General features: G+C 41.8%; 1 protein-coding gene across 3 annotated transcripts in view; it reads right to left on the bottom strand.

The window, feature by feature from the left end:
- Positions 1 to 26760, bottom strand: part of tbc1d1 (TBC1 (tre-2/USP6, BUB2, cdc16) domain family, member 1) — a 244658-nt gene that overhangs the window by 76108 nt on the left and 141790 nt on the right. For all 3 annotated transcript variants that reach the window (XM_059989027.1, XM_059989028.1, XM_059989029.1), the window contains exons 6-11: positions 25161 to 25252; positions 23256 to 23366; positions 21941 to 22072; positions 18144 to 18233; positions 14593 to 14855; positions 1312 to 1469 (exon numbers count right to left, since the gene is read on the bottom strand). In XM_059989027.1, coding sequence (XP_059845010.1) covers positions 1312 to 1469; positions 14593 to 14855; positions 18144 to 18233; positions 21941 to 22072; positions 23256 to 23366; positions 25161 to 25252 — 846 coding nt within the window. The remainder of the gene's footprint in view (positions 1 to 1311; positions 1470 to 14592; positions 14856 to 18143; positions 18234 to 21940; positions 22073 to 23255; positions 23367 to 25160; positions 25253 to 26760) is intronic.

Raw genomic sequence — 26760 nt, 5'->3', positions numbered from 1 at the left:
GTAACTTATGGACTGATAGACTTATCATTATATCCAATTCCCCTCTTGGCAAATTGCAACAATTAACCTTCGATTAGCAACCATTGTGTCAGTTTATCTGCAATGGCAGAGACGATCTCCTTTCTCTTTCCACCTCAATGCCTCTTCTGCAAAACCTAAAACAGTTGTTCTCAAATTCTAATGAAAGACCATGATCTATGTTATGAGTGATGAACAGGCCTGATGGAAATGGGGTGCAGAGTTAACCATTCCCAACCCCCTCCCGAGAACTACGAACTGTTGCTGTTGCTATGCTGCTCATGAGAGAGAGAGATGAAACACAGACAAGAACATCTGCTACAGATAAGAGGGGGAGAGCGACTGTTGAGTTATTGTATTTTGACTCTTCCTGGATTATTTACCTTTCACTACAAGGACGTTACTTTGCTCGTTAACATTCCTCAGGAGATAGCAGGAGTGGCCTGATTTGATGGACACGGTCATTCAGAGTTGATGGATAGCTGAGACCCCGTGAGTGGGGATAAAAGACAGGTCTGGAGAGACACCCTTCAGACACGCCAGTGGATACTGACTGAGTGCTGGGAACCCACAGAAAGGCGGGGGCTTCAGAGACTGAACCAGGAGATCAGTCAGTAAAGCTCACAGTGTTACAGCAGGGCTGGTGGGGACTTGTGTGTGTGTGTGCCCACTCATGCCAGAGTGACTAGTCCACCACAGAAGGACGGTCTAACTGAAGACCAGAGGGGTCATAACTGAATGACAACAATGACACGACAGATTAAGAAAGCCACAAAAGGTTTGCCTGCCGCAGCTGTTGCTGTTACACCTCGCTCACTCTCTCTCCAACGATTTCAATATAACAACCATAACTACCTCAGCATTTATGTACTGAACTCTATACTTCCCTATGACAATTCATTTACCCCTAGACATCGATAGAGCCTGTTTATTATTGATTATTATTATTCCTACACTTTTAGGTTTATTACTGCTAACTTGTTTTATATGTATATTTGCATTTTTGATATTGTATTGTGTAGTTTACTAATAAACACCTTTAGTTTGGTACCACCAGACTCCAACGGATTCTTCGTTCTCTGCTGGTCAGACACCCAGTTACGGGGTACGTAACATCTAAAGATATCAGTTCTGCTTCTCTCTCCACAGAAGCTGCCTGAATACACCCAGTGTTTTCTTCCTTTCCTTGATCAGATTTCCAGGATCAGTGACGTTTTGCTTCTAAACAGGTGTGAGAATATCATCAAGCATCAGGTTACGACGATTGCCAACACCTATATCGTCAATACTAACCTTGTGCTTTGCCATCATGTCTGCATGGGGATTCACATCCTTTTTGTGGGGAGGCCACTCGGAGAAAGATCTGCTGCCGCCAGGACTGTCGCCGTGTACGGACCAAGCTCCCACCACTGCTGGAATCTCTGCTTGGGCTCGGCTTGGAGTCATAATCACTGCGGTAGGAAAATATTCAACTCTGTTCAGTAATCCACCTGCAACATGGATTAACTCACTAACCTCCAGCAGGAGATCCCAAATCAATCAATTAACAATACTCAAGAATGGAAACTGAGAAGGGGGGGGGTGGGGGGGGGATAAAAAAAATTCAATTTAAAAAACACAGGAGCAGTTAAGGCAGCCAGAATCACTACTCAGGAGTAGAATCAGTACATAAAATTTAACTGCATCATTAAAACATTTCTATCATTGCAAGATCTTGCTTTTGGATAACAAATAAGAGATGATGTAAAATTTAAAGAATTGCAAGAATAGATTTGCTTCAGATAAATCTAAATAAAAGGTTAAAGAATAGTCTCTCAAACGCCACATTTTATTTCCTTCACCTGCATCTTATCAATGCAGATTACTAATCATAATCAAATAGCTAGATTAGTAATTAGAGACCTGGACTATTGATCCAGATATAGGACTTTCAATCCTACCTCAAATGCCAAGCAACTCAACTAATTAAGTAAGCTCAGAGTGAAAAGCCAGCTTCTGCAGAGCTGATAATCAAACTACTAGATTGCTGTAATAAAAAAAATACTTGGCGCATTAATACCCAAAGCCCCTCAGGAATCAAATCTTTCCTGAGACTGCAGGCCTAGGAGTGTGGCTGAATTGGCCTCTTCAGGCCAACGGTAAAGAGGAATGCACAGAATAGGTCAGCCTTGCCAGTGAGGTCAAGGAGTACTGTGGTGCACTTTGGCATGCACATTATTATTTGGGCACTCTGCTGTAAATGATCCCTTCCTGCCACTGGGGCATGATGAAATAGAGTTCTGATAACTATTGATGGGTTTTTATTCAAATATTGGCCTGTGCTGAGAATATTCTCAGTCCCATGAGGCCAACATAGTTATCAAAACACTACGCCATCATGCCCAAGTGCAGGAAGGAACAGTTTACAGTAGAATATATAAATAAGAAACACACAAATCGAAGTCCACTACAGTACTCCTTTACACCGCACGAGGATATTCCCCACTCCATGACACAAGGTAAATCAGATAAACCATATGAGTTAGGGACCGACACAGGCCAAAACTGGAATAAAAGTCCAAGCAAGAGCACACTGCATGATTTTAACAGAATTTGTAATTATTGTATCATTTCCAAAGAAAATCAAGGAAGCTAAAAGGACATTTCCAGCGAAGGGTTCGCTCTCAGGAAGGTACATAGGGTTTTCAAAAGCTGTGTTCCAGAAACCAAAGATGAAGGGAAAATAAGTTGAATATTTTACTTTCTTTATGTCAGACTATTGGAAAGCCCACAAAAGAAAGGGAACCATTGACTATAAAATGCTGGCAACATGGCTGGATTGTTTAAGCATCTCCAGTTAGAAGCTGTTTAATATACAGCTTAAAATAAAATTTCAGAGGATGACAGAAAACCCTGGGTAATAAAGTGATAATTAAAAATGGTTTCATAGTCAAACATCTGCAGGCACGCTGCTCTGATGAAAATGCCCTTGACTGAAAGCACTCTCTCAGCATCCATCGCCACAGATTCCTCACGATCTGCTGAGAATCACCAGCTTTCTTGTTTTTATTTCAGATTTCCAGTGTTTTCTTTTTTTCCCCTTGCTAAATCAATTGCACTGCATTATGTGAATCCAAATTCGGCAAAATTGGCATTAGTGCTGACAGAGACTGTAGATGCTGGAACCTGGAGCAACAAACGAGAAGCCGGAGGATCCCAGCGAGTCACCCAGTATCTGTGCCGGGAGATGGGCAGTCGACACTGATGTATGCTACTTCAACAGCCATACAGAGTTCATTATCAACAAACATTGCTTTCAAAAGCAATACCCCCATTCCCATCCTTAAGGACACAGAACACAAGTAACCAGAGATAGTAGGCCTCCTCGATCATAGCTGATCCACTCTGGGTCTCAAACCAGTGTAAATATCTGTTAATCTCTGCAATGAATACATCCAATACTGTCTGTGGGAAGAGGATTCCAGAGGATCATGATCCTCGGAAGAAATTACCCCTCCATCTCTATCTGAAATGGTTGCCCCTTTTTTTCCTGAATCTAAGCTGCCCATATTTAGATATCTCTATAACAGGGCAAAATGTTCTCACCTCCGGGGAATTGACAGTGTGGATGCTGTGAAGTTCTTCAATAAGATCAACCCCTTCGGGACTATTTTGAGTATAGACCCAAGCAGCACAAACCTTCTTCATATGGCAGCCTCTTCATTTCAAGAACCAGCCCTAGTGAACCTCCTTGGCATTACCTCCCATACATACAGATCTTTAAATATGGAGACCAAATCAGTGGGCAGTCACATCAGTGCCCCATATGTGTGCAGCACAAGGGTATTACTGTTTCTAAAATAAAGTCATTGCCATTGCTGTTTCTCAACTTACTTAGGGCCATTAGCATTACCAAATCACATCTCAGAAACATTTTTTAAAGTTGCTTTTCGTTCTGTTCCTTGCAACATTGATAAACATCCTCCTCCAAACTATTAATTTAATAGCTTCCCTTTGAGATTGACATTTTAAAGCTTGGATCCCAGTCATTACTTCAATCAGATTCCAGATGTTAAATTTGACTATTTTGTTATCACTAACCTGAGACTGCTCGAGTTTTATGATATCTCACTGACCTCAAGATTCCCTCGAATATATTTACATTCACACAGATAGTTTGTAAGATCTTCACCCTTTCATCAAGTTTATAGGTCATCCAACAACTTTCTTATCATAGTGCTTTTTAAATAGTTGGCTTTCTGGTTTTCCAACATCCCAGGGCAATACAATGCATTGTCCTCATCATCATAGTACTGCTGTCAGACACCACTCTGAATTGTGTCCTGCATTGCTCAAGCAGCTTCATTTAGTTGTCATTGGAATTGTCTCTACTGCTACACTTATAAATAAAGGATTGCCTTGACTGGCAGCTACATTTGTATCTTCAGCTTAACTCTTCCTTCCCTAATTAAACTTTAACTTTCTGTTGTTGCTCCACTGACTATTCCAACCAAGCTGCTTGTTGATATTTTATTCTGAGTCTATATGCTGCTCCCGAAGCTGTACAGTGGAGCCCCCTAATGGTGAAATGATGCCATTGAAGGTATTAAATACTTCCAAAACTGCGCCGATTGTCCATCAGTTCTCCACTAGACTGCTATTATTTTACCTTTTTCTACCTCAAAGCATTGTGTAATGATTTGATCTATATGAACAGTATGCAAGCAGGCTTTTCGCTGTTCCTTGGTACAGGTGGCAAGAATAAACCAATATCATCCATAAGTAGTCAGCGTATTTTTAAAATTCAGTTGCTGAAAACCTTCTAGATGGCTAGTCAACAAGCCAATTAGACTGATCGGCCCAGCCTGAAGTCAAAATACAAAGTGGAGACTGTATAAAGCACCAAGGGCAATATTGAAGCTAAGTGTGAACTATCTGCTCAGTTTCTCCCTTCTGAATTCAAATCTTTTCCCTTTCATGGAGGAAGAAGATACTAATCGTGAGGTGTAAAGGATCACTTTCCAAGTAGAGGCTCCGAAACAGGTTTTCTATCACTTAACAACAGACATCATACATGCTTTGCTCTCAAACCTGAAGGGATGGCCATTGGGGTTTACAGAAATGAATCAGAATCAGGGTTAGTTTCACCACATACGTCGTGAAAAGTGTTGTTTTGTGGCAGCAGTACATGGCAAAGCATAGTAATAAAAACTGTAAATTAATTTACGTATATACAAAGTTAAATTAAATAAGTAGTGCAAAAAGGATAAAAACACTGAGGAAATTGATTGTCCATTCAGAGATCTGATGGCAAAGGGGAAAACACTGTTTCTAAAACACTGAATGTGTGAATCAAGCAGTTGTAAACAAAGGCAACTGGACTTGCTGTGTTGTCTCGAAGACATTTCACCACTCATTGAGAGGCTTCTCCACTTCTATCCATGATGGGTAGTTTTCCAAGTAATAAACTCCTGAATTGTTTAAAGTACAGCAATCACATGAGGGTCGTTAGGAGTGGTAGAGGTAACGATTAGCCTGCATGAATGGAGGTGTGAACTGTTGTGGAGACACTGGGGTGGAGATGTTAGGACTGCTCTGTAAGTAGCTGATAGGTACTGTTGCACTCCAGCCTCTCTGTTCAGACATAAACAGAGCAATATTGTATTGGCTTTACTGCATTCACTTTCCAGAAGTGGCTGTGGGACCTCGTCTTCACTGGAAGAGAGATCAAGTCAACCAGCAGGGCTGTAGCTGAGGCAGCAGAGGCAGGATCATCATGGGTGTGGAACAGTACGTCTAGAGGGGCAGATAGTCGGACAGTGTAGCCATCTTTTGTAAACTCTTCAGTAGTTGCATAGATACCTGAAGAGTAGACTATCTGTTGGATGGAAGCGACCAACAACTCTGACAGAGGCAGCTGCCAAGTTGTTAAGCTCATCAGTGGGAGGTGGTGCTTTAGCACTGCTGGCCCACCACCTCGAGGGAGTCTTGATCATAAGAGGGCCGAAACTCCTGAAGACAGGTGGCAGATCCCACTGGTGACAGCACAGGACAGTTAACATCTTAGTCCAAGTGTATTTTCAATTCTATGCTATTCAATACAATGAGAACTGCACGGATCTGTATATTGGCGAGACTAAACAACCTTTCACAACAGATGGCCCAACATAGGAGGGCTAACACCACAGGTCAAGACTCCAGTTTAAATAAAACTTTAAAAAATAAATAAAAATCAAATTTAAAAACATGTTAATTACAGTTAATTAATTAGAAACAAAAATAGTTAAATAAACAAATTAACTACATTTTTTTAGTTAAGATCAGTAATTCTACACTAATGAATGGGACAATGCTAAAATACACTAGCTATAGCATGTGTAGCGCTGAGAAGCCATATTATGAACATATAGGCAAAAGCTGAAGTAGGCCATTTGGTCCCTGATGCCTACCATTCAATAAGACATCAGCTGACCTTTACTCCAGTGCCACTTCCTTGCACTAATTCCACATCCCTCCATTCCACTGATAGTCACAGACCTGCCAGAGTAATCAGCATTTCCACACGGAGTACAAAAGCCCAGAATGCATCAATGTGCATTGTTCAGGGGGCAGGCTTCACGTCAGCCCGGTTCTGTTCACTGTGGTGTTGGCTCCTCTCAGTTATACTGAACCAGAGCAGGTTACAGAGGCACTTCAGGAGCCAACAGAGAGAAGCAGAGATGAGCAATAAAAGACCAGGAAATCGTGGACAGAAAATCACTCAAATGCTAATGCAGAGTCCAAAAAAAATGCAAAGTGCAAACTACACACACACAAACACACACACACAAACACACACACACACACACACAAACACACACACACACAGACAGAGTTTAAAATGTCATAAATTAACCTTCAAAATCAAGAGTCACTAATCAACACTTTATTCCTACCTTTTGCTGCTGTGGTTTTGAGCTACAGGAACCAGAAATTTCAGAAAGTTTGGTGTAGAAGTTGAAGAAGGAAGCCTTGATCGTAGACAGTTAAGTTGAGAAGCACTGATAGCAGTTTCAAAAACAAGATAAGATTTACTAGAGAACAGTTTTGAAAGTTTCCAAAAGCTTCAGCATCAGATTTACAGAGACATTCCTTAACAAAAGTATCATAAAGAAAATTTAGTCAGGATTAAAAGCATTATTGAAGCCTAATGTTAGAGCTTCTTGAGATTCTCAGGATGACTTTACATCTCGTGGGGCATTCAGATTACAGAAACTGCACAACTCAAAATGAGAGCTGGGTTTTTCTATTCCACCTGAGAAACCCCAAGTCTAGACTTCCAGAGTCCCCAAAGAATTCTCTCCCACTCTGAGTTCAAAATATTCAAAGCCAACAATCTAACCTTACTTTACGTACTGCAGTTCTAGGAGCCCACAAATTGACATCATTTAGAAAGCAGTCTGTCTACATCAGCTGGCTCATTGGGGAGTAACTGAACAGACACCAAGAAATAGATTAGAAAACGCAGAAGATATTTGTAAGAACAAGTGCCAGAAATAATCCTGGGAAAAGTAATTTATGTGGCAGGAGTGCGAGAGTGGATGGAGCAGCCAGATGGAATCTTTTAGAGGTTCTGTCAAATGCTGGTGTCCATTGAATATAGACGATCAACCTCTGCTTATCTCCCATCATCTTATGACCTTCCTATCATGGATGCTCTCTATTGCGTGTACCGTACCCGCTAACGTTAGCCCAAACATGCCTTTCTGCTCAACAGCTGGAACAGGGTCTGATGAGCAACTGAAGCCTAGAACTGATGGTGTGTTTTTTTAAAAAAAACAACTCACAGCTGCTTTTTCAACCAAACAGCGCCCCAGGATAGCCTCAACTCATTTCTGGGAGGGAAGGCAAAACGTAATGGATTCAAATGCCTATGTCTATTATTATCATTGCCAGATTTGGACCTGTATCAACTGAAAGTTCCTAGATATCTCCCTTATGTAGTGGATCTTTGCCAATGACATTACAATTTAGTCATTCCTCCCTACTTTGTGAAGGTAAATGGGAGCAGTAGCTGAGATCTCAGAGAAATGCATTTACTACCTATAGTGCAATGCTTTCTGCTGTGAATGTTTGAGCCCTGTGTCATATTTTTTTATCAAAATATAAACAGCTTCTCCAAGCTCAGGACACTTTGGAAGTTTCTAGAAAGTTAATTTTCCCGACTTAATCAAACAATTTAAATGCATATATCCTAATAATCTCAAGAGATGAGCAATTTTCCTTAAAGCTTTAAATAACAAAAAGCCAGCAGGTTCTTGAAATGCTCAAAAAGTACACACAAATCAGGTTTATGCAAGGAAAAGTCATTGACAGTCAAGAACATGCAAGATAATGAAAGACAGACAGAGATAGAACAATTTATTGTTTGGAACAATAAATTACTCAAAATGGTACTCAAACAGAATAAACAGTTTCCAAATCTACAATTAGATTCTTCCTGAAATTTCAATTATACTTGAAAGGAATGCACATAAAAGTGGTGTATTTTTCCAATGAAATACCTCAAATTTGATCCACAGAAATGCCTCCAAAGGGCTTCAACAAATGGTTTGTGCTCCTATTTTAGGGAGCTCATAAAACAATATGACATAGGAGAAGATTTAGGCCATTTGCCCCATCAAGTCTGCTCCGCCATTCCATCATGGCTGACTTATCTCTCCCAACCCCATTCTCTTGCCTTCTGCCCATAACCTTTGACGCCCTAACTAATCAAGAACCTATTAAACTCTGCTTTTAATATACTCAAGGACTTGGCATCCACATAATTCTGTGGCAATGTATTCCACGGATTCACTACCCTCTGGCAAAGAAATTCCTCATCTCTATTCTAAATGGACATCCCTCTAGTCCTAGACTCTATCACTACAGGAAACATCCTCTCAACATCCACTCTATAGACCTTTCAATATTCAATAGGTTTTAATGAGATCCTCCCACCCATCCCCATTCTTCTAACCTCTAGCAAGTAAAGGCCTGGAGACATCAAATGCTCATGTGTTAATCCTTTCATTCCTGCTGGAACCATTCACATGAAACTCCTCTGGATCCTCTCCTCTGCCAGCACAACTTTTCTTAGATAAAGGAGTCCAAAACTGCTCACAATATTCCAAGTGTGGTCTGACCAGTGCCTTATAAAGCCTCAGCATTACGTCCTTGCTTTTATATTCTAGTGTTGAAATGAATGCTAACATTGCATTTACCTTCCTCGTTACTCATTCAGCCTGCAAATCAACCTTCCGGGAATCCTGCACAAGGCCTCACAAGTCCATACGTGCCACTGATCTTTGAATTTTCTTCCCATTTAGAAAATAGTCTATGCCTTTATTCCTTCTACCAAAGTGCATGACCATACACTTTCCAACATTGACTATTCCATCTGTCACTTCTCTGTCCATCCTCTCAATGTGTCAAAGCCCTTCTGCTGACTCCCTGCTTCCTCAACACTACCTGCTCCTCCACCTAAACTTTGGATAATCTGTAACCTTGGCCACAAAATTATCAAATGTAATCCATCTGGTCCAGGGGACTTACCTACCATGAGACATTACAGCTTTCTATTCACCTTTGATTTAGTAAAGCAACTACGCTCACTCCCGCCCCGACACTCTCGAATTCCTGGCATACTGCTGATGTCTTTCACAGTGAAAACTGAAGCAAAATATTTATTAAGTTCATTACTACCTCTCCAGTATAATTTTCCACCAGTCCAATATCCACTCTCACATCTCTTTTGCTCTTTATATATCTGAAAAAACTTTGGGTATCCTTTTTTATATCATTGGCTAGCTTAACTTAATATTTCATGGTTACTCTCTTTAATGCTTTTTAGTTGCCTTCTGTTGGTTTTTAAAAGCTTCCCAATCCTCAAACTCCGCACTAATGTTTGCGATATTACATGCCCTGTCTTTTGCTTTTATTCTGTCTTTGACTTCCCTTGTCAGCCATGGGTTGCCTCATCCCCTCTTATTCTGCAGCTTCCAAATTGCTCCCAGAAACTCCAGGTGTTGCTCTTCTGCCATCATCCCTGATAGTGACCACTTCCAATCAGCTTTGGCCAGCTCCTCTCTCATGCCTCTGTAATTCCCTTTACTCTGCCGTAATACTGATACATCTATCTCCTCCCACTCAAACTTCAGGGTAAGTTCTACCATATTACGATTACTTTCTCCTAAGGGTTCCTTGACCTTAAGCTCCCCAATCTAACCTGGTTCACAACACCCAACCCAGGATTGCCTTTGCCTAGTGGGCCCAGATTCAAGCAACTCTAAAAAGCCATCTTGTAGGCATTCTACAAATTCAATCACTTGGGATCCAATTTTTGCAATCTGCTTACATAATAAAATCCCCCCTGATTATCCTAATATTGCCTTTTTACATTTTATTTCTATCTCCTGTTGTAATTTGCACTCCATATCCTGGCTACTATTTGCAAGCCTGTATATAACTTCCATCAGGGTCTTTTTACCCTTACAATTTCTTATCTCTACCCACAAAGAATCCACATTGTCTGACACTGTATCATCTCTAAGGATTTGATTTCCTTTATGCCAACAGAGCCACCCTAACTCCTTTACTCCCTAACTCCTGCCCATCATGTCGATACAAGGTGTACCCTTGGATTTTAAACTCTCAACTATGATATTATTTCAGTCACAACTCTGTGATGCCCATACCTTCATGCCCACCGATCCCTGACTGTGCTATGAGGTCATTTTATGAGGTCTACGAGGTCATCTTAAGGTCATCATTTGTTTTGACTTTGCTCCCATGTTACACTTAAACATGCCACCCACAGCAATTTTGCCTTACAGTCTGCCTGTCCTTCCTCAGTCTCACTACACACTGCATCTACTTGTATACCATCTGCCCTGTTCTAAGCCCTATCACTCCAGTTCCCATTCCCCTGCCAAAAAGTATAAACCCTCCTCAACACTTCTAGCAAACCTGCCCAAAACGATATTGGTCCCCTTGTGTTTAAGTGTAACCCATCCTTTTTTCACAGGTCATACCTTCCCAAAGAGATCTCAATGATTCAGAATTTCGAAACCCTGCCCCCTGCACCAATTCCTCAGCTAGTGATCGGAGTTATTTCTTAAATGAATCAGGTTTCATCCATCCTGGGTTCAGAGCACTGATAACTGCGTGGCACACTGTTCAATCAAATCCATTGCTGAAAACATTCATTTTCAAAAGAAAGCAATCTCACCATTTTGAATCTGACCTACTGAAGGGACAGTAAGTAACTGGTGGGACCCATATTTGGCTGCAGCCTGTAAACTTGATTTCAGCAGCTTTGCCACGGGACACCATGACACATAGACCAACTGAAAAAATTTAAGGAACCTGGGAAGAAATCTCTTATTGTGTTATTTCTTAGGGGTTTTGTTTTTGCTTGGGGTAGAGCTAGTATTTACATCATTGATAGTATCAAGCACAAGAAACTGTAGCAACCAGCAATTAGCTAACTGGCTCAGCAGGTTGTAGGGGGGAACAGTTCAAGTTTAAGCTCTGTATCGGGACTATGAGTTTCTCCAGCAAATTATATGTTGCTCCCGATTTTAGCATCTGCAGTCTTTTGTGCCTACAAGAATCCCCAGGTAAGACACAGTTCTAATTTAAAATCTGCTTCAACCTGAAGTGTATATTTATTGAAGGATGGCAAATATTTCACCTTCAGTATCGATCAGCCACTGGGTCATTTTAAACCAATCAATGCCTGTCTAGTTGTGGCTACTTCTCCACTATTAACCTTTGCTCAGACATGAAGACCAGATTGAGAGTGCCCAAAGTCCTTAGAATCAGGATGTTCAGAGCCAACAAACAGGAGACAGTGCATCTTCAACAGCTTGGGCTGATGCCAAAATTCGAATCCAATCAAAAGCTCAATACTACCAGAACAAAACACCTGGTGTGTTTAGCATCTCATTAAGCATCCCTCTTCACCATCATGATAAAATGGCTACAGTTGTGTACCATTCCATCTAGTCTACTCTTTTAAATCCTCCGAAATCCACAGCCTGAAGACCAGGGCAAAAGGCACACGTGAACACCAACACCAGCAGACACTTCTCTAAAGCACACCCCATTCTGACCATCGCTGGTTTATTTATTGTCGCAAGGTCTAGATCTAGGAGTCCCGGCCAAAAACACCATGGGGGTGCCTTCAGGAGGACTGCCCTGGTTCAAGATACTATCCCTGACCTATGGCAATAAATGATGGCCAGTTACCAGAAATCAATTTTAAAAATAGACAAAGTTCTTGAAGTTAATACTCATTACTCACCAAAAGAAACTAATGCACACACATATATCACGAATAATGGCAACAGGTGGCACACTTCATCCAAGCAGTTTTATTCAAACCACCTGATAAACCAAAGACCATTTTCACCCAAACTGGTTTGCAACAGGAACGATGAAACATACAACAAAGGGGTCAAAGCCAGGGAGAAAATAAAGAAAATCAGTCTTTTTGGATGCTGAATGCTACAAACATTATGCATTTTATGTATAGGTAGTAAAAAAACCCTCTTGTTTATATTCAGTAACCTCAAAAGCTGCATTTACCTTTCTGAGAAGCAAGTGCTTTACGTGCTTGGTGTGCAACTGCCCTGCATGCCCCAGCATGCCTAGCATTTGACTGATTGCTTGGCTCCTGTGGTAATTAACCAGCATATGCCATCATGCTATAAGCAATACTGAAAACACAATCCAGCAGGCAAAAAACCATCCCAGAAACACCTCTATAGCTGTAAAAAAAAAAGTCGTCTCACCTTCTCTTCAACATCAGCCCTCCATCCCTTCCACTGGAACTCGTCTTCAAATACTTAAAAAAGTTTGGAGTGGAGGTGGAAGCCCACAGTGGATCTATAGACCTGTGCAACCTGAAGTGGGCCCATTTGCTGCTAGTGTTACCATTTGATGGGTTCAGGCTACATGTACAACGGACAGGAGAGACAAAGACAAGCAGCCAATATCAGAGGAGGATTCAAGTTGACAAGAGATTCTAATTAAGGAGCATTGATTGACATTGGTCGTTACAAAGTGTAAGAGGTCCCACCGTGAAGAAGACACATTAGTGCAAATGGTCGGCACTGGCATTTGGTGATGCTCATCCTGCAGCAGGTTGAAGTTCCCCAGGAGAAACCTCAGCCTACAAATTCAGATGATAAGGGCCATGATGGTCCTTGGGATCAGAACATTCACTTATTGCTCAGGATCACCTGCATGCACTGCAGCCATTACAGTGACATTTCCAGCCCAGGCCCTTTTGTGGAGTCCGAATATTCTTCCAGAAAGATTATGGCAATGTGAATGGGAAACTGGAGCTGCACTGGCTTTGAATAGATCAATGACAACAAAACTGGAATCAGTCCACAAACACGACAATAGCAGAGCATCCTTTTGAAGTAGACTCCTCGCCAAACCCGCCCATTTTTCAATCATAGGAGAGAGCGTAACAAGAGGGAAGGAAAGCCCAGATCACAGATGATAGCACAGACAGAAGCAACGCTGCACCGCCAAATGAGCTCTCCTCCCTTGTCTCAGCGAAAACGCTTCATTACAGATGAGCATTTCACTATCTGTGAAGTTCAATTCACTTCTAAATGACTCAGGAAAGCATTTCACTTCTCAGCATCCAAAATGAATCCTTTAAGCTCTCCTTATGGAAATGGAAGTGTTCATATCCATCGCACAGTATTCTATTCCCTAATAATGATATTCAGTCTTGTATTCCATACATTGGTAAAGACTATGACATGAAATTTCATTCCATATCAATAGTTCCTCACTAACAGTGCAAGCAAAATGTCTAAGCATCTAATGGTGAAATAAACTAAGAGAGGAGCATTTGGTGGATTTTTGAAAGGATAAACAAGAGAAAAGCAAGAAACCTGGAGCGATTTTGCACAGGAGGACTAAAACGTGCAACCAGGCAGCTGAAGCTCTGCACACAACAGTGACATGGAGGTGTACGTAGGTTTTTGGTGGATGAGACACACGGGTTAATTCTGGAGGCGAGGATGATCAAATATAAGATATGGATTTGCTGTTTTAAACAATGGAGATAACAAAGGGTGAACTCGGGAAGGACAAAACAAACTGCCCTAAATTTACCCTGTTTGGGTGAGGCAAGAGCACAGCTTTGGCGTTCAGCCACAGCGACGGGGAGCTTGCTGACCGAGACGACAAAGGGCCTGAGGATTGAGGAGTATGTACGCTGACTTGAAGTGAATGAGACATCAGGGAACGGGGAGGCACGACTATCACAGAGTGAGTGGGCCAGTCCTTCAGAGACTGGGATTAAACAACTGATCTGCAGCTCCAGGGGACAGGCTCCAAGTGGAAGCAGGAGGCTTTACAAATGGAAACAGAAATATTGTCAAAAAGACTCCGTAGTTCTCATTGATCGGTTTTATAATAAGGCCAGTATATCATTCACACATTAAGTAACAGAGGAGAACTAAGACATTTTCATAAGAAAGGATTTGTTCCAGGCAAGATTTGACTAACTCTAATGGGGTGTAGTCTATAAAGTATCAAATATCTTACTTTTGTTTGTGTGGCGTGTCTGTGCTCACTGAGTGATACCTCATCAGTTTTGGTTTGGGAAAGGATGGAGTCTCCGCGATGATCTCTTCTGGCTGCTCAGCGCTGGAGGGCATGTAACTAAAGGTATTGGCTCGTCTTCGAAACACTGGTTGAGCGGCTTCAGGGTCGTTTTCTGACTCTTGCAGCAAGTCCCCTGTGGAACCATGAGACTTTATGGGGCTAGTAGGCACTGCCTGGTCCTCACTTTCATCCAAAGAGTCATTCTGTCAGGAAACAACAGCAAATACATGCAATTAATCGGGCAGCTCTCTCTGTCTTATTGTCTTTAACCTGAAAACCTGCATTTGTGCATTTTTCTTGGTGATTTTAATGACTTTTTTCTTCCCTTTCTCTACAACCTTTCTGAACCATATACACATCCAAGGCCTCCACAATCACTGTTCTTCTTTAAGTCTTTTTTAAGTTAAAAATAACCTTGCACTTTTGGGGTCAGGCAGAGTAAAATTAAATTAATTAAGAAAATTGGTAAATGTACAGTGGAGAGTACCCTAACAAGTTGGATCATAGTCAAGTATGGAAGCACCAATGTCCAGTATTGGAAAAGTCTACTGAAATTGGTGGTAGAACTGAATTCATCACTGGCAGAGGCCTTCTCACCACTGAGCAGAGTTACATAGAGTGCTACCACGAGAAAGCAATATCCATCATCAAGGATGCCTGCCATCTGGTCATATTCTCTTCTCACTTCTTCCATTGGGCAGGAGGTGGAGAAGCCTTGGGTCTCAGCCCAGCAGGTTCAGGGATAGTTACAACTCCATAACCTTCAGGCTCCTGATCCAGCATGCATAACTACACTCACAACTCCGAATTGATTCTACAAACTACAGACTCACACTCAAGGGACTCTTTACAAATCACATTCTTAATCTTTTTTTATTTACTTGCATAATTTGTCTTCTCTAGCACATTGTTCATGTATATTTTTTCGTAAATTCAATTACATTTCTTTATCTTCCTGTAATGCCTACAAGAAAATGAATCTCAAGGCAGTATACGGTAACACATATATACTTCGATAATAAATTTTACTTTGACGCTCCATCTAGTGGCTGACGATAATCAGCAGGATTCTTCCAGGTGAAGGCAAGCTAAAGATTCCCTCACACACATACCCAAGTTCACAGATGTGAGACTTGCAGCTCAATATTGTAACCTAACCCAAACATACTGGCTTGCCAGATTTCCTGGCCGTTCCCACTCCCTTACTTTCATCACTTAAAATTCAGCACCGCTGTGACAGAAGGCCTGCGTTTAGGACAGAATGGGTGTTTACACTAGTAAGTATCCACGAACAGATCTATATTGCAATGTGTTAGAGCTGCTACTGAAAGGCATGCTTTTGCTTTATTTAGACATCAGTCTAACACTAAATCCTCCAGGTTCGGGACTTCAACTCAGAGTTAATGACCCTAACTGGCAAAACAAAATTGTTATGGGAACAGCAGTGAAAAATCCTTCTAGATACGAGTGCGACAGTGCTCCTGAGTCTCCACCCAGGACTTGCATGACTGACAGTAGTGAAAACGGAGCTACTGACAGGACGAAGGAGGCCCTGAACTTTGCCACAATGGAGGCTCTTAACTGCTGTCCTAACGCGCAGCAACGCAAAGCCACTTCTGCAATTACACACCACTACCACAAGGCGGCGGGCAACCAGCTCCGTAACATGGGGCAGTATGCTACAGACTTCTCTGCTGCCACCAGTCCAAATTTTCCTCAGGATGATGCCAATTTAGAAAAAAAGGAATCATGCCTGTTTCTTCTTTCCCCCTCACCATGGTCATTTAAATGAGAAGATGTTCCTGCTCTGTCTATAAGGAGTTTGTGTATGTGTGGGTTTCCTCCCACTGTCCCAAGACATGGGTTAATTGGTCAAGTAAATTGTCCCGTGATTGGGTTATGGTTAAATTGGGGGTTGCAGGTTAGCACGGCTCAAAGGGCCAGAAGGGCCTATTCCGCACTGCATCTTAATGAATGAACAAATACTAAAGTATACTGTTCCCACTACCTGCTTGTATACCCAATGAATACAGCTTCTAAAGGCTCCAGGTTGCACATCCTTCTCAAGCGTCAAATCCATTTCGTTTTGGCTTTCTGTTAAGAGAATCACTGTCGGTATACAGTACTCACAGCCCAGTGCAACAACTCCAATGTGAAGAACATGAATTAGGAACCAGATTTGAGGTCTCCAAACTTATCTTTGTTTTACATTATGAAACAGCTCGATCAATGTGAAGAAAGCTATTGAAGATGATTCTAATTCAAAGCGGTGAATTTCAAATCGTATACATTTCCAGGTTAAATATTAGACAGGGCTGTACATCAGAATGGAAACAGAATAGTTGCTGCTAGCTACTGCAGAAAAGCATCAGGAATAAGATTTAACTTTCAAATGGGCAAACTGAATGGTTCACTGCACCTGTAGATGTTTTAAGGTTCTGGGTACAAAACACGAGGCTCGCTTTAATCATCTGTTGCCACACTCATTTACGAAATATAATGCTGACTGATAAAACTGATAACAACTTGCATGTACAGAACATCTTCAATGCAGCTGAAAGTGTGTGAAACGAGCAATACCAGGCACAAATGGGTTCCTGTGGTAGGCTGACAAAGAGGGAGATTTGAATAATCAGCTTCAGAAACTTGAGCAGGCGTGACATCCTGATAGTCCAGCCTCTGGAGCTAAAGAGGCTACCATCAGCAGCAGACCAATTAAAACTGGAGATGGTGGCACAAAATTGGAGCATTACCGCTAATCCTGGAGGAGAACCAGGCTCAAGGGAGCTACGGAGAAGAACAAGGCCGTGGAGGGATTCAAAAACAATTTTGAGGGACTCAGACCAGGACCAACGTAACGCAAAGTGGCACAAGGGTGAATTTGCTAGAGTGTGAGTCAGAAAGCGAGTGGGAGGCTCAGAGGTTCAAGAGTTCAGTTTGAGGGATGGCGGTACACAGAAGGGCAGACTTGAGGTCGCCAGCATGGTTAACGGGCACGATAGGGAAGCAGCTTCTGCAGGAAGTGAGCTGAGACAGGCCACACGCACAGAGCTGGGAGTCATAGGTCAGACAAGGGCTATGGCAAATCAGAGGGTGTGTAGGGATTATGAGGGGTGTGAGGAGAGATATCTTTAGATGGGCCGTCAATACGCAGATGGAAATAAAAATGAAGTGAGAGAGGGTGTAAATGCTAAATCCGTGGGGACACAGAGCAACTCCCGTGGGAGAAGAAGCCTTCATGGGTAATTCGTGCAAGCAGAGTGGCATCCAATAAGACAACAGTGAGTCATACTTTCATAAGGAAGTACAGCTTTGTAATCATCTTCACCAGTTTTGTAACAAGCTTTATTTAGAACTAAAGCCATGCTCCATCCACTGTGGAAAGCTACTGCATAAACTGGTAATGTAAGGCCTTCCAGACCTCTATCACTGAGTGAATAGCCAAGTACCCTGAACTCACTGGGGAATAACTCATGATACAGATAACTCACCTTGGACAAGCTTGATAGACTCAGAGATACAGGTATTTGTTCTGTCACTGTACTTTCAGCATTTGCTTGGCTTTTGAGGCGAGACCCTCCCTGTCACAAAAAATAACAATTACATCATCAATTCAACTTTACCATCAAAATCTAGACTTGGAGCTAACAAAAAAAAAATCACGCCTTTAACACATGGGGCTCACTGATGATCCATGTCCAGTCTTGGAGATAGGCCTCCGTTAGTCTCGTGAGACCATGGATTTGCACCGTGGAAGGTTTCCAGGGTGCAGGCCTGGGCAGGGTTGTATGGGTGACCGGCAGTTGCCCAAGCTGCAAGCCTTCCCCTCTCCACGCCACTGATGTTGTCCAAGGGAAGGGCACTAGGACCCAAACAGCTTGGCACCGGTGTCGTCACAGAGCAATGTGTGGTTAAGTGCCTTGCTCAAGGACACAAACACGCTGCATCAGCTGAGGCTCGAACCAGTGACCTTTAGATCACTAGTCCAATGCCTTATCCACTAGGCCAGGCCCCACTAGGTCTTGGAGAGCGCATATATTAAGAATCCTTTATTAAACACTTAACGTTGTACATCCAATCTAAGTTGTCATTGAACAGAAGCCACAGTCTGCGTAACAGCGGAAAAGCACAAAGCAGACGTTGACAATGAAATCCTTTATTACACATCCGATATAAGAATGGCCAAGGCTTTCAGGCTAGCTCCAAGAAACCATTGTTCGGATTTACTACCAGCAAATTGTCTATCTTCACTGATTCACACTGGGGGATGCCAGAAACTTAAACCAGTAGGAAATGGGGACTTCCTATTTGCAGCACCGTGGCAAAATAGTGAGCAAGTGGTAAAGCGCCACAATGCTTAAAATGCTTTTAACCAATATTACCAAGGCCGAGTATCCTCTGTAATGACTGAAAAAACAACCAGTCCAAGATAACTGCTGCGTCACTAGAGCTGTGTATTAGCCCACAGCCTTCCAGTAAAATGGAGAGTGGATCTTCCTTCCACAGCTGTCCTAACAGGTTGCTGCTACCTTGCGACCTGCTGTAGCGTCCTTGTTCTTCAGGATTAGTGATAAATCAGCTGGCATCTCCACCGTAGTTTTAGCCCCTCGTCTCCCTTTTTTGGGACACCTTCCTCAGATAACACACACAAAATGCTGGTGGAACACAGCAGGCCAGGCAGCATCTATAAGGAGAAGCACTGTCGACGTTTCGAGCCGAGACCCTTCGTCAGGACGGTCAGCACCTTCCTCAGATGGTGCCTGAGCTACCATGTGTCCCCAGCATCTTCTGTCTCGATTTCTAGCACTAGCAATTATCTTTTATAATTTCTGTTTCTGCCCGATTCTGATAATTTCATGTTTTCAACAGCTCCTTGGCTACACTGCACTGTTCTTGGTTTTCCATCAATCTCTGGATAAAATTTTCCACCTTTTGAGAATCTCACACAGAGCTACCAGTCATGAAGTGTCACTCCTCATCATTGATCAGCCCCTCAGAGATGTCAATAGCTCGTAAACTTCCTGTTGTGTATGTGACCTATTGCTGGATAGTTATTCTCTTAAAAAGTCTAAGGAAATTTGGTATATTTTCTCATCCGAGTGAAATAAGTCTTGAATTTTGCTCAAATATTGTTTTCTTAAAAACTGTCCTATAAAATTTATTGTTATCATTGTGAGAATCTCCCCGTGAATATGTTATGCTTTGTTACAAGTCAATACATTTCACTACACATTCCAGTGATAATAAACCTGATTCTGATGCCCATTGCTCCATAAAGTTACTATGGAGTAATTCCATAGTAATTCCTGTAGGTGGCATCATTGGCCAGGTATTTTCATAAAAGCCATTTCAGTGGCATAAAAGCACCACTAAGACCTTTGCCAAAGAGAGACTGTTTGACTCAAAGTGCAACTAAGTTGAATCACTGGTTGTTAAATCTGGCCACAAGCAGCACCGTGGGAAGATGAGCAGCAAGAATTATGACTCACACTCTTGTCTTTGTGTGATTTAATGGGCAAGATTCAGTTTCCTTTGATACAAAATCTTTGCTTCCTGTATTTGATACTCCTACCAAGGAAAAATAATACTGAGCTATCTATGCCTATCATAATTTTATATACCCCTAAGAGGTCAGCCCATAGTCTCCTTTAAGGAGAACAAGAACAGTCTGTGCAATGAATGCTTCTCCATAACTAGAGTGCTCCAGTCGGGGAATGTCCTGGTGAATTGCCTCTGCAAACTATATTCTTCCAATAGTGTGGCAACCAGAACTGTACATGATACTCAGTCATCTAAGAAGTGCTTTGTAAAGTTGCAGTATAACATCCCAAATCTTATATTCTATGCCTGAAGCTACAAACACAAAAATGACATGACCACGTCTACTTATGTTGATACATTCAGGAAGCAATGGTCTTGAAGCCTTGGTTCCTTCTGCTCATTAACATTTTACTATACTCTTCATACTCCATTTGACTTCCCAAAATACATCAGCTCACAACTGTGGGATTAAATTCGATCTGTCAACACTCCATCCATCTGATCTATTTCCTGTGGAAGCCTCTGTCAATATCTGCAAAAACAACTTCCAGGTCATCTGAAGACACATCAGTCACCTCCTACATTCAAATCCAGGTTGGTGCTATCACAAACCAGGATTTCAGCACAGATTCCTGTGGCACACCTCTGGTCACAGAATGGCAATCAGAAAAGCATTCTTCTACTATACATCCTCTGCATCCTGGCACCAATCCAACTTTGAAAACAAACAGCCAACTCACTTTAGACCCCATGTGAGTGAAGACAAACATGCTCTGCCTTCTGGACCAGACTACCACATGGGATCTTGTAAAATGTCCTACTAGTTGATATGAACATTAGTAAGGCATTTTCAGAAATGAACAGGTCAGGGAGCATTTGGGCCTATGTTCACTAGAGATCAGAAGATTGGTGGGGATTAGAAGAAGGTGGGGTGGAATATCACTGAACCCTATTGAATATTGAAAGGCCTTGATATAAAAGCATGTTTCCTATGGTGTGGGGTAACCTAGGACCAAAGAGCACAGCCTCAGAACAGAAGGAAGTCCCTTTAGCAGAGAGGCAGAGGTGGTGAAAGCTGTGGAGGCTTAGTCTTCATGTAGGTTTAAAGCTGATATTAACAGGTTTTTTGATTAGTATGAATGTCAATGACTATGGAGAGAAGGCTGGTTGAGAGGGATAATAAATCAACCATGATGGAATGGCAGAGCAGACTTGATGGGCTGAATGGCCTAACTCTGCTCCTATGACTAAAGGATATCTATCGCCCTGCCTTCACCACTCTTCTTAGTTTATCTCCTCTGGGGCAAGGTGTGAAAAGGGCAGATCTAGGTAATTATTCCATTTGTGAGCCTAGGATAAGAGGCTACATATTCCAATTAGAAAATGTTGAATTGACATAGGTCAGCTAGTTTCAAGTTTATCACACCGAGAATGTTTCACGCTTGAAGTGGACTGTGGATGGGGGTGCTTTGTCATGCTGAATAGTAAATGAATTCTGCAATGGTACTCTAGAACTATGACGAATCAAAATGTTTCTCCTTACTTGAAAATGCCTTAATGAAATGCTTCCAAAAATGTTATTAAAAATTTTAAATTCAAGACTTGGTGTGTAATTTTTAAGCAAAAATTACAACATGCTCACGGACGTAAGAGGAAAAGGTAAAAGATACTGTTGGGAGTGGATTGGCCAAGTGGAAATTATTTCCTTCTGTGTTGTAGTAAGTATATTGATTCAAATAATGCTCACCATGGAAAGAATGTTCTCTAGTGATTCCGCCAATGACTTTTTTGCTTTGATTTTCAGATTGTCCAGCCGGAAGCGGGCAGAGAGAGACTGTTGCTCACTGGCATTGGACTGCTGAGGACAGCTCTGCAAGATCTGAAAATAAATACAAGATAGTGAAAACCAGACATTTTAATCCATATGCAATATCCACCTATTCAACGTGAATCAGTTTGTTCTCTTTTCCTTTGGTAAGTTACAACAAAAAAAATCCAAAGTAATGATTCTCAGATCAAGTCTCTTGGGTGAGTAGTTGATGTTGGGAGTCTGTGCTCGGTTGGGCCTGGCCTCTCCCATCAGTGCTGCCCTCCGGTGTTCGACCGGTGGAAGGACAGGCTTGATTGCCAGGAGCAATGCCATCAATATGCACGTCGCTCAGGAACTTGGATTGATTAATGGCATCCATTAGTCGCACAAGGCCACGGATCTGCGCCTGGAAAGTCTTGCTTCAGTCCCTCTCCAGGACACAGGCCTGGGCAAGGTTGTATGGAAGACCGGATGCAGCAAGTCTCCCCTCCCCATGCTACCGAAGTTATCCAAGGGAAGGGCAAGGGCCGATACAGCTTGGCACCAGTGACATCACATCACAGTTGCCAGAACGAGGTTGAAGGCAACGTCGGACTGCCTTAGGGACTCCAGCTCCGGATTTGTCCTCAGGGTTTACTCCCGAAGCCTTTCCCATGAGAGCGAATGGCCTCAAGGCAGCGGAGGTTTGAAATCAGAGTTTTCCCTCTCTTAGATGGACTGCCTTCCCAGGCTGACGAGCTCCATCTACCCGAAGCATCGGTTTTAAGGCGCCAGGACCCGCCTTCACCCCTTCTCCTGTCAGTAGAAACAGCTCTGCCGGGCTTAAAGGCTAAGCCACACGTGAAGGCTAGGAATTGGACTTGGTTGTCAGAGGCTATTTGAGGCGCATGCTGTGAGGAACACTTTTAGATAGTGGGAGCTTGTCCCCACCACCCCTCCTCGGCTTGACAACCTTGGAACTTGCATTATACATGTGTTTTCCTGCATAACGATGTGTGTATGTTTTTTCCCCTCTATCTCGCTATGTTACGCACCTGAGTCACAGGGGAACGCTGTCTCCTTCGACTGTATCCACCTATGGTCTGAATGATAATTAAACTTGATTTGATTTTCTTTTTGAAAAAGTTGTAACTTGGCTGCATCAGGCCATATTCAAAAGTTCAATTTAATGTCAGAGAATGTACATCCTGAAATGCTTTTTCTTTGCAAATATTCGTATGAAGGATGCAATGGCGGCCGTGGGGTCACATACCTGTTTTGCATCTCCGTTGTGGACGTGCTGTTTCTGTTTCTCTTCGTAGATCTGCCGCAGCATTGAAACAACAAGCTCGTTTTCCTCCCGTTCATTTCTTGGTTTCATTCTCTGAAAACAGTCAAGAGTTTTTAATAAGAAACTTTCAAATAAGCACCATCTAAGGAAGTTGCCAAGCGACAAGTCAGAGGCTAAGGCAGACCTGGAAAAATTACTTTATTTGTGAGATTAAAGCAAAAAACTGTAGCCACACATTTGAAATGTCAAGCTTCGGTCAGCAACCCAGAACTTAACTACAATTTAACTCAAAAAAATATATCAAATCAGCAAGAAAATAAAGGGAATTATTAATGTAACCTGCCACCAAGGTTCATGTAAAGAATGAGATCAAGTTTTTATTGTAACTGCTTTGAACTTTAGTGCCTACTTTGTCTTGATTGTGTGATATATGTTTGAAATGTGTGTATGTGAGGGAAGTAAGAGTTAGGGAGCATTAAGTTATTCACAAATAGTCAAAAGAGACAAGGTTCTATAGATCTTTCCCGGGGTGCTGCTGACAGTCTACAATCAGCTACATTTCAGGTCATTTGGGATGGACTGAAATAATGGCCAACTTTCTTCGAAGAATATTCGAAGAGCAATTTGAGAGTTTTTATTAAACATAAGGATGGCAATCACTGCGAAGGGCACAGAAAGGACATTTGACCCGCTTTGTCCAAGCAGGCCAAAATGTGTGATTAATAATCTTTTGTCGCTCTCACTCTGTAAGGCCCCTCAAACCGTCACCTGGTTAACTTTGAAATGCAGTGAGTGGTTCTTTCTCCACCACTGAGGGAATAACAAAAATCCCCCTTAACTGCTGCACTTGTCATCTTAACGAGCATTGAAGAATGAGAGGGGATTTAATAGAAACATTTCGAATGTTGAAAGGGTTGAACAGTGTAGATGTGGAAAGGCTGTTTCCCTTGGTGGGTGATTCCAGGATAAGAGATCACAGTCTTAGAATTAGAGGGTACCCATTTAAAACAGAGATGAGGAGAAATTTTTTTAGCCAGGATCATGGATTTATGGAATTTGTTGCCACATGCAGCTGTGGAGGCCTGATCATTGAGGGTGTTTAAGGAGGAGATTGACAGGTATCTAATTAGTCAGGGTATCAAGGGACATGGGGAAAAAGCTGGAAATTGGAACTAGATGGGAGAATAGTTTAGCTCATGGTGGAGTGGCGGAGCAGACTTGATGGGCTGAATGGCCTACTTCTGCTCCTTTGTCTTGTGATCTTGTGAACTCAATGCCTACATCAGCAATGTTGTCTGTTTCTTTCAGTTCTGCAGGCTTGCCAAAGAGCATATCAAACCATCAACGTCTCCCTGGGCGACTGATTCAACTTTTTGCAGTCCAGTTTCCATTCCGCAACCAGAAGTGTCAGAAAGCAAATGTAAAGCTAGCAAGTGGGCAGGACTTGTTTTCAAGAACCTACAATAGGTAAAAGCTGGCAAATTTAGGATAGATAAAAAAATCTTAAAATTACCAGCATTGGGAATTGGTCAGACAGCATTACTTAAACCACAAACATACATGAACATCCCTCCTCCAACATTTTCTTGGTATTACTGATGGATCTTAACCATTATCCTCTGGAGAAACTTAGAATAGTATTGTGCTAATAGCTAAAGAGATCAAAGTTACTAGAATTACATCTAAAAATACTCTGAAATATCTATAATATAGTTTATGAATTATAATCTAAAGTACAAATTTTTCCCAATGTATTGCTGACCTGGAAAATGGAAAACAGGAGTTAAACTCGCAAAAATATCACCATTATAAACAAAAATAATTCAACACAAAAATGCCTTGTTTCCATGACACAATTTTTTTTTAATAATCAGAGTTTTAAGTTACCTGAACTCCCTCAAAAATGGAAGCTTGTTCTTTGTTATTGAATGTTGACAAATGTTTCTGAATTTCCACTTTTGCCTTTGAAGGGTGTAGGTCTGGGACAAGAAGCAAAATCGATCAAAAACCATTGCAGTGCAATCTAATAGTTTAATTTGTGATTAGCAACTTCTTTGGTTCAATGCAGGGAGAAGATGTGTTGACTGTGTTATGCATTTCTTTTCAGGACAAATGCATCCTTTGAACTCAACTTTTACTCAAAAAAGCAGGAAGCATTGGCCCAAATGGTTTGAGCCCAACCACAATACACGAATATCCACACTTCAGTTCTCACAATGTTTCAAGATTCAAGACTATTTAGAGTCATTTCCAGTACATCAGTGTAAAGCAGAACGAAATAATTGTTACTCCGGATCTGATGCAGAACAAAACAAAACAACAAAATAAAGAACATAATAATACAACAACATACTAAAGATACTAGATACAAAAGATATATGTATATATGTAAATTAATTGCATGCCCATACAGAGATACTACTAGGCATGGGAGTGTCTGTACATAAGGTGACTGACAGGACGTGATAAAGCAAGGTGGTGGGGGGGGGGGGGGTGTGGGGGGGGGGGAGTGTGGAGGGGTAGGTGTTGATCAACCGTACTGCTGGCAAAGTAGCTGGTGATCCTGGTGTGGAAGCTACATAGCCTCCTTCCTGATGGGAGTGCGACTGGGAGGAATCCTTCATGAGGTGACTAGCCTTTTCCTGGCTCCTTTCTGTATACAAGTCCACAATAGAAGGGAGGCCACTTTCAATAATAGGTATTCAAGAGAAAGGTTTAACGATTGTACATGAGGGGGTGGGGGGCAGTGTTAATTTGACAATGGCTTTGCTTTTGAGAGTTTGGAAGTGCACAGAAAAATACAGATGCCAGAATGTGAAAATGGGATAGAGGAGCCTCTGGCTGGTAAATGGTGTTCCATGAGCAGGCAGCTCAGATCATTAGTTACTCAACCTACTAGATAATTCACAGCAAAATGTTATTTAGTTAATGCTAGCAACAGAACTACAATATCAGACTCTAACCAAGCTACTGAGTCTACAGAATAGAACAGTATTGTGTGAATGTGTGAGCAAAAGGGAAAGACATACCATTATCCTGAGCAAATCAACACATTACACAAGAGCATTGCAAAGCTTCAGCCAATAATTATCCTTCAAAATTATTGATGCAGAATAACCGACCATTCTTGTTATATGTGAAAACTGTTTTGCACAAATTTCCCACCACACTTCAACGTAGCAATAACATTACATCGGAAGAATCTAATTGACTGCAAAGCACTTTGGAACAACCCAAACCCATAAAGTTCAAAGTTCACCATATACAACCCTGACATTCCTTCACTTGCTGGAAGTCACAGTAAACACAAGGAACACAATAGAATCAATGAAAGGCCACCCCAGCAGGACAGACATCAACAATGTGCAAAAAAAAATCAAACTGTGCAATACAAAAGGAAAGAAAAATATACAAATAATAATAATAAATAAATTTCCAGAACACGGGATGAAGAATCTTTGAAAGTGAGACTAGGTCAGTGGGAAAA

Source organism: Hypanus sabinus, chromosome 14, assembly GCF_030144855.1.
Source record: "Hypanus sabinus isolate sHypSab1 chromosome 14, sHypSab1.hap1, whole genome shotgun sequence".
Lineage (NCBI taxonomy): Eukaryota > Metazoa > Chordata > Chondrichthyes > Myliobatiformes > Dasyatidae > Hypanus > Hypanus sabinus.
The sequence above is the reverse complement of the archived record's forward strand: the minus strand, read 5'-3'. Positions and strand labels throughout refer to the sequence as shown.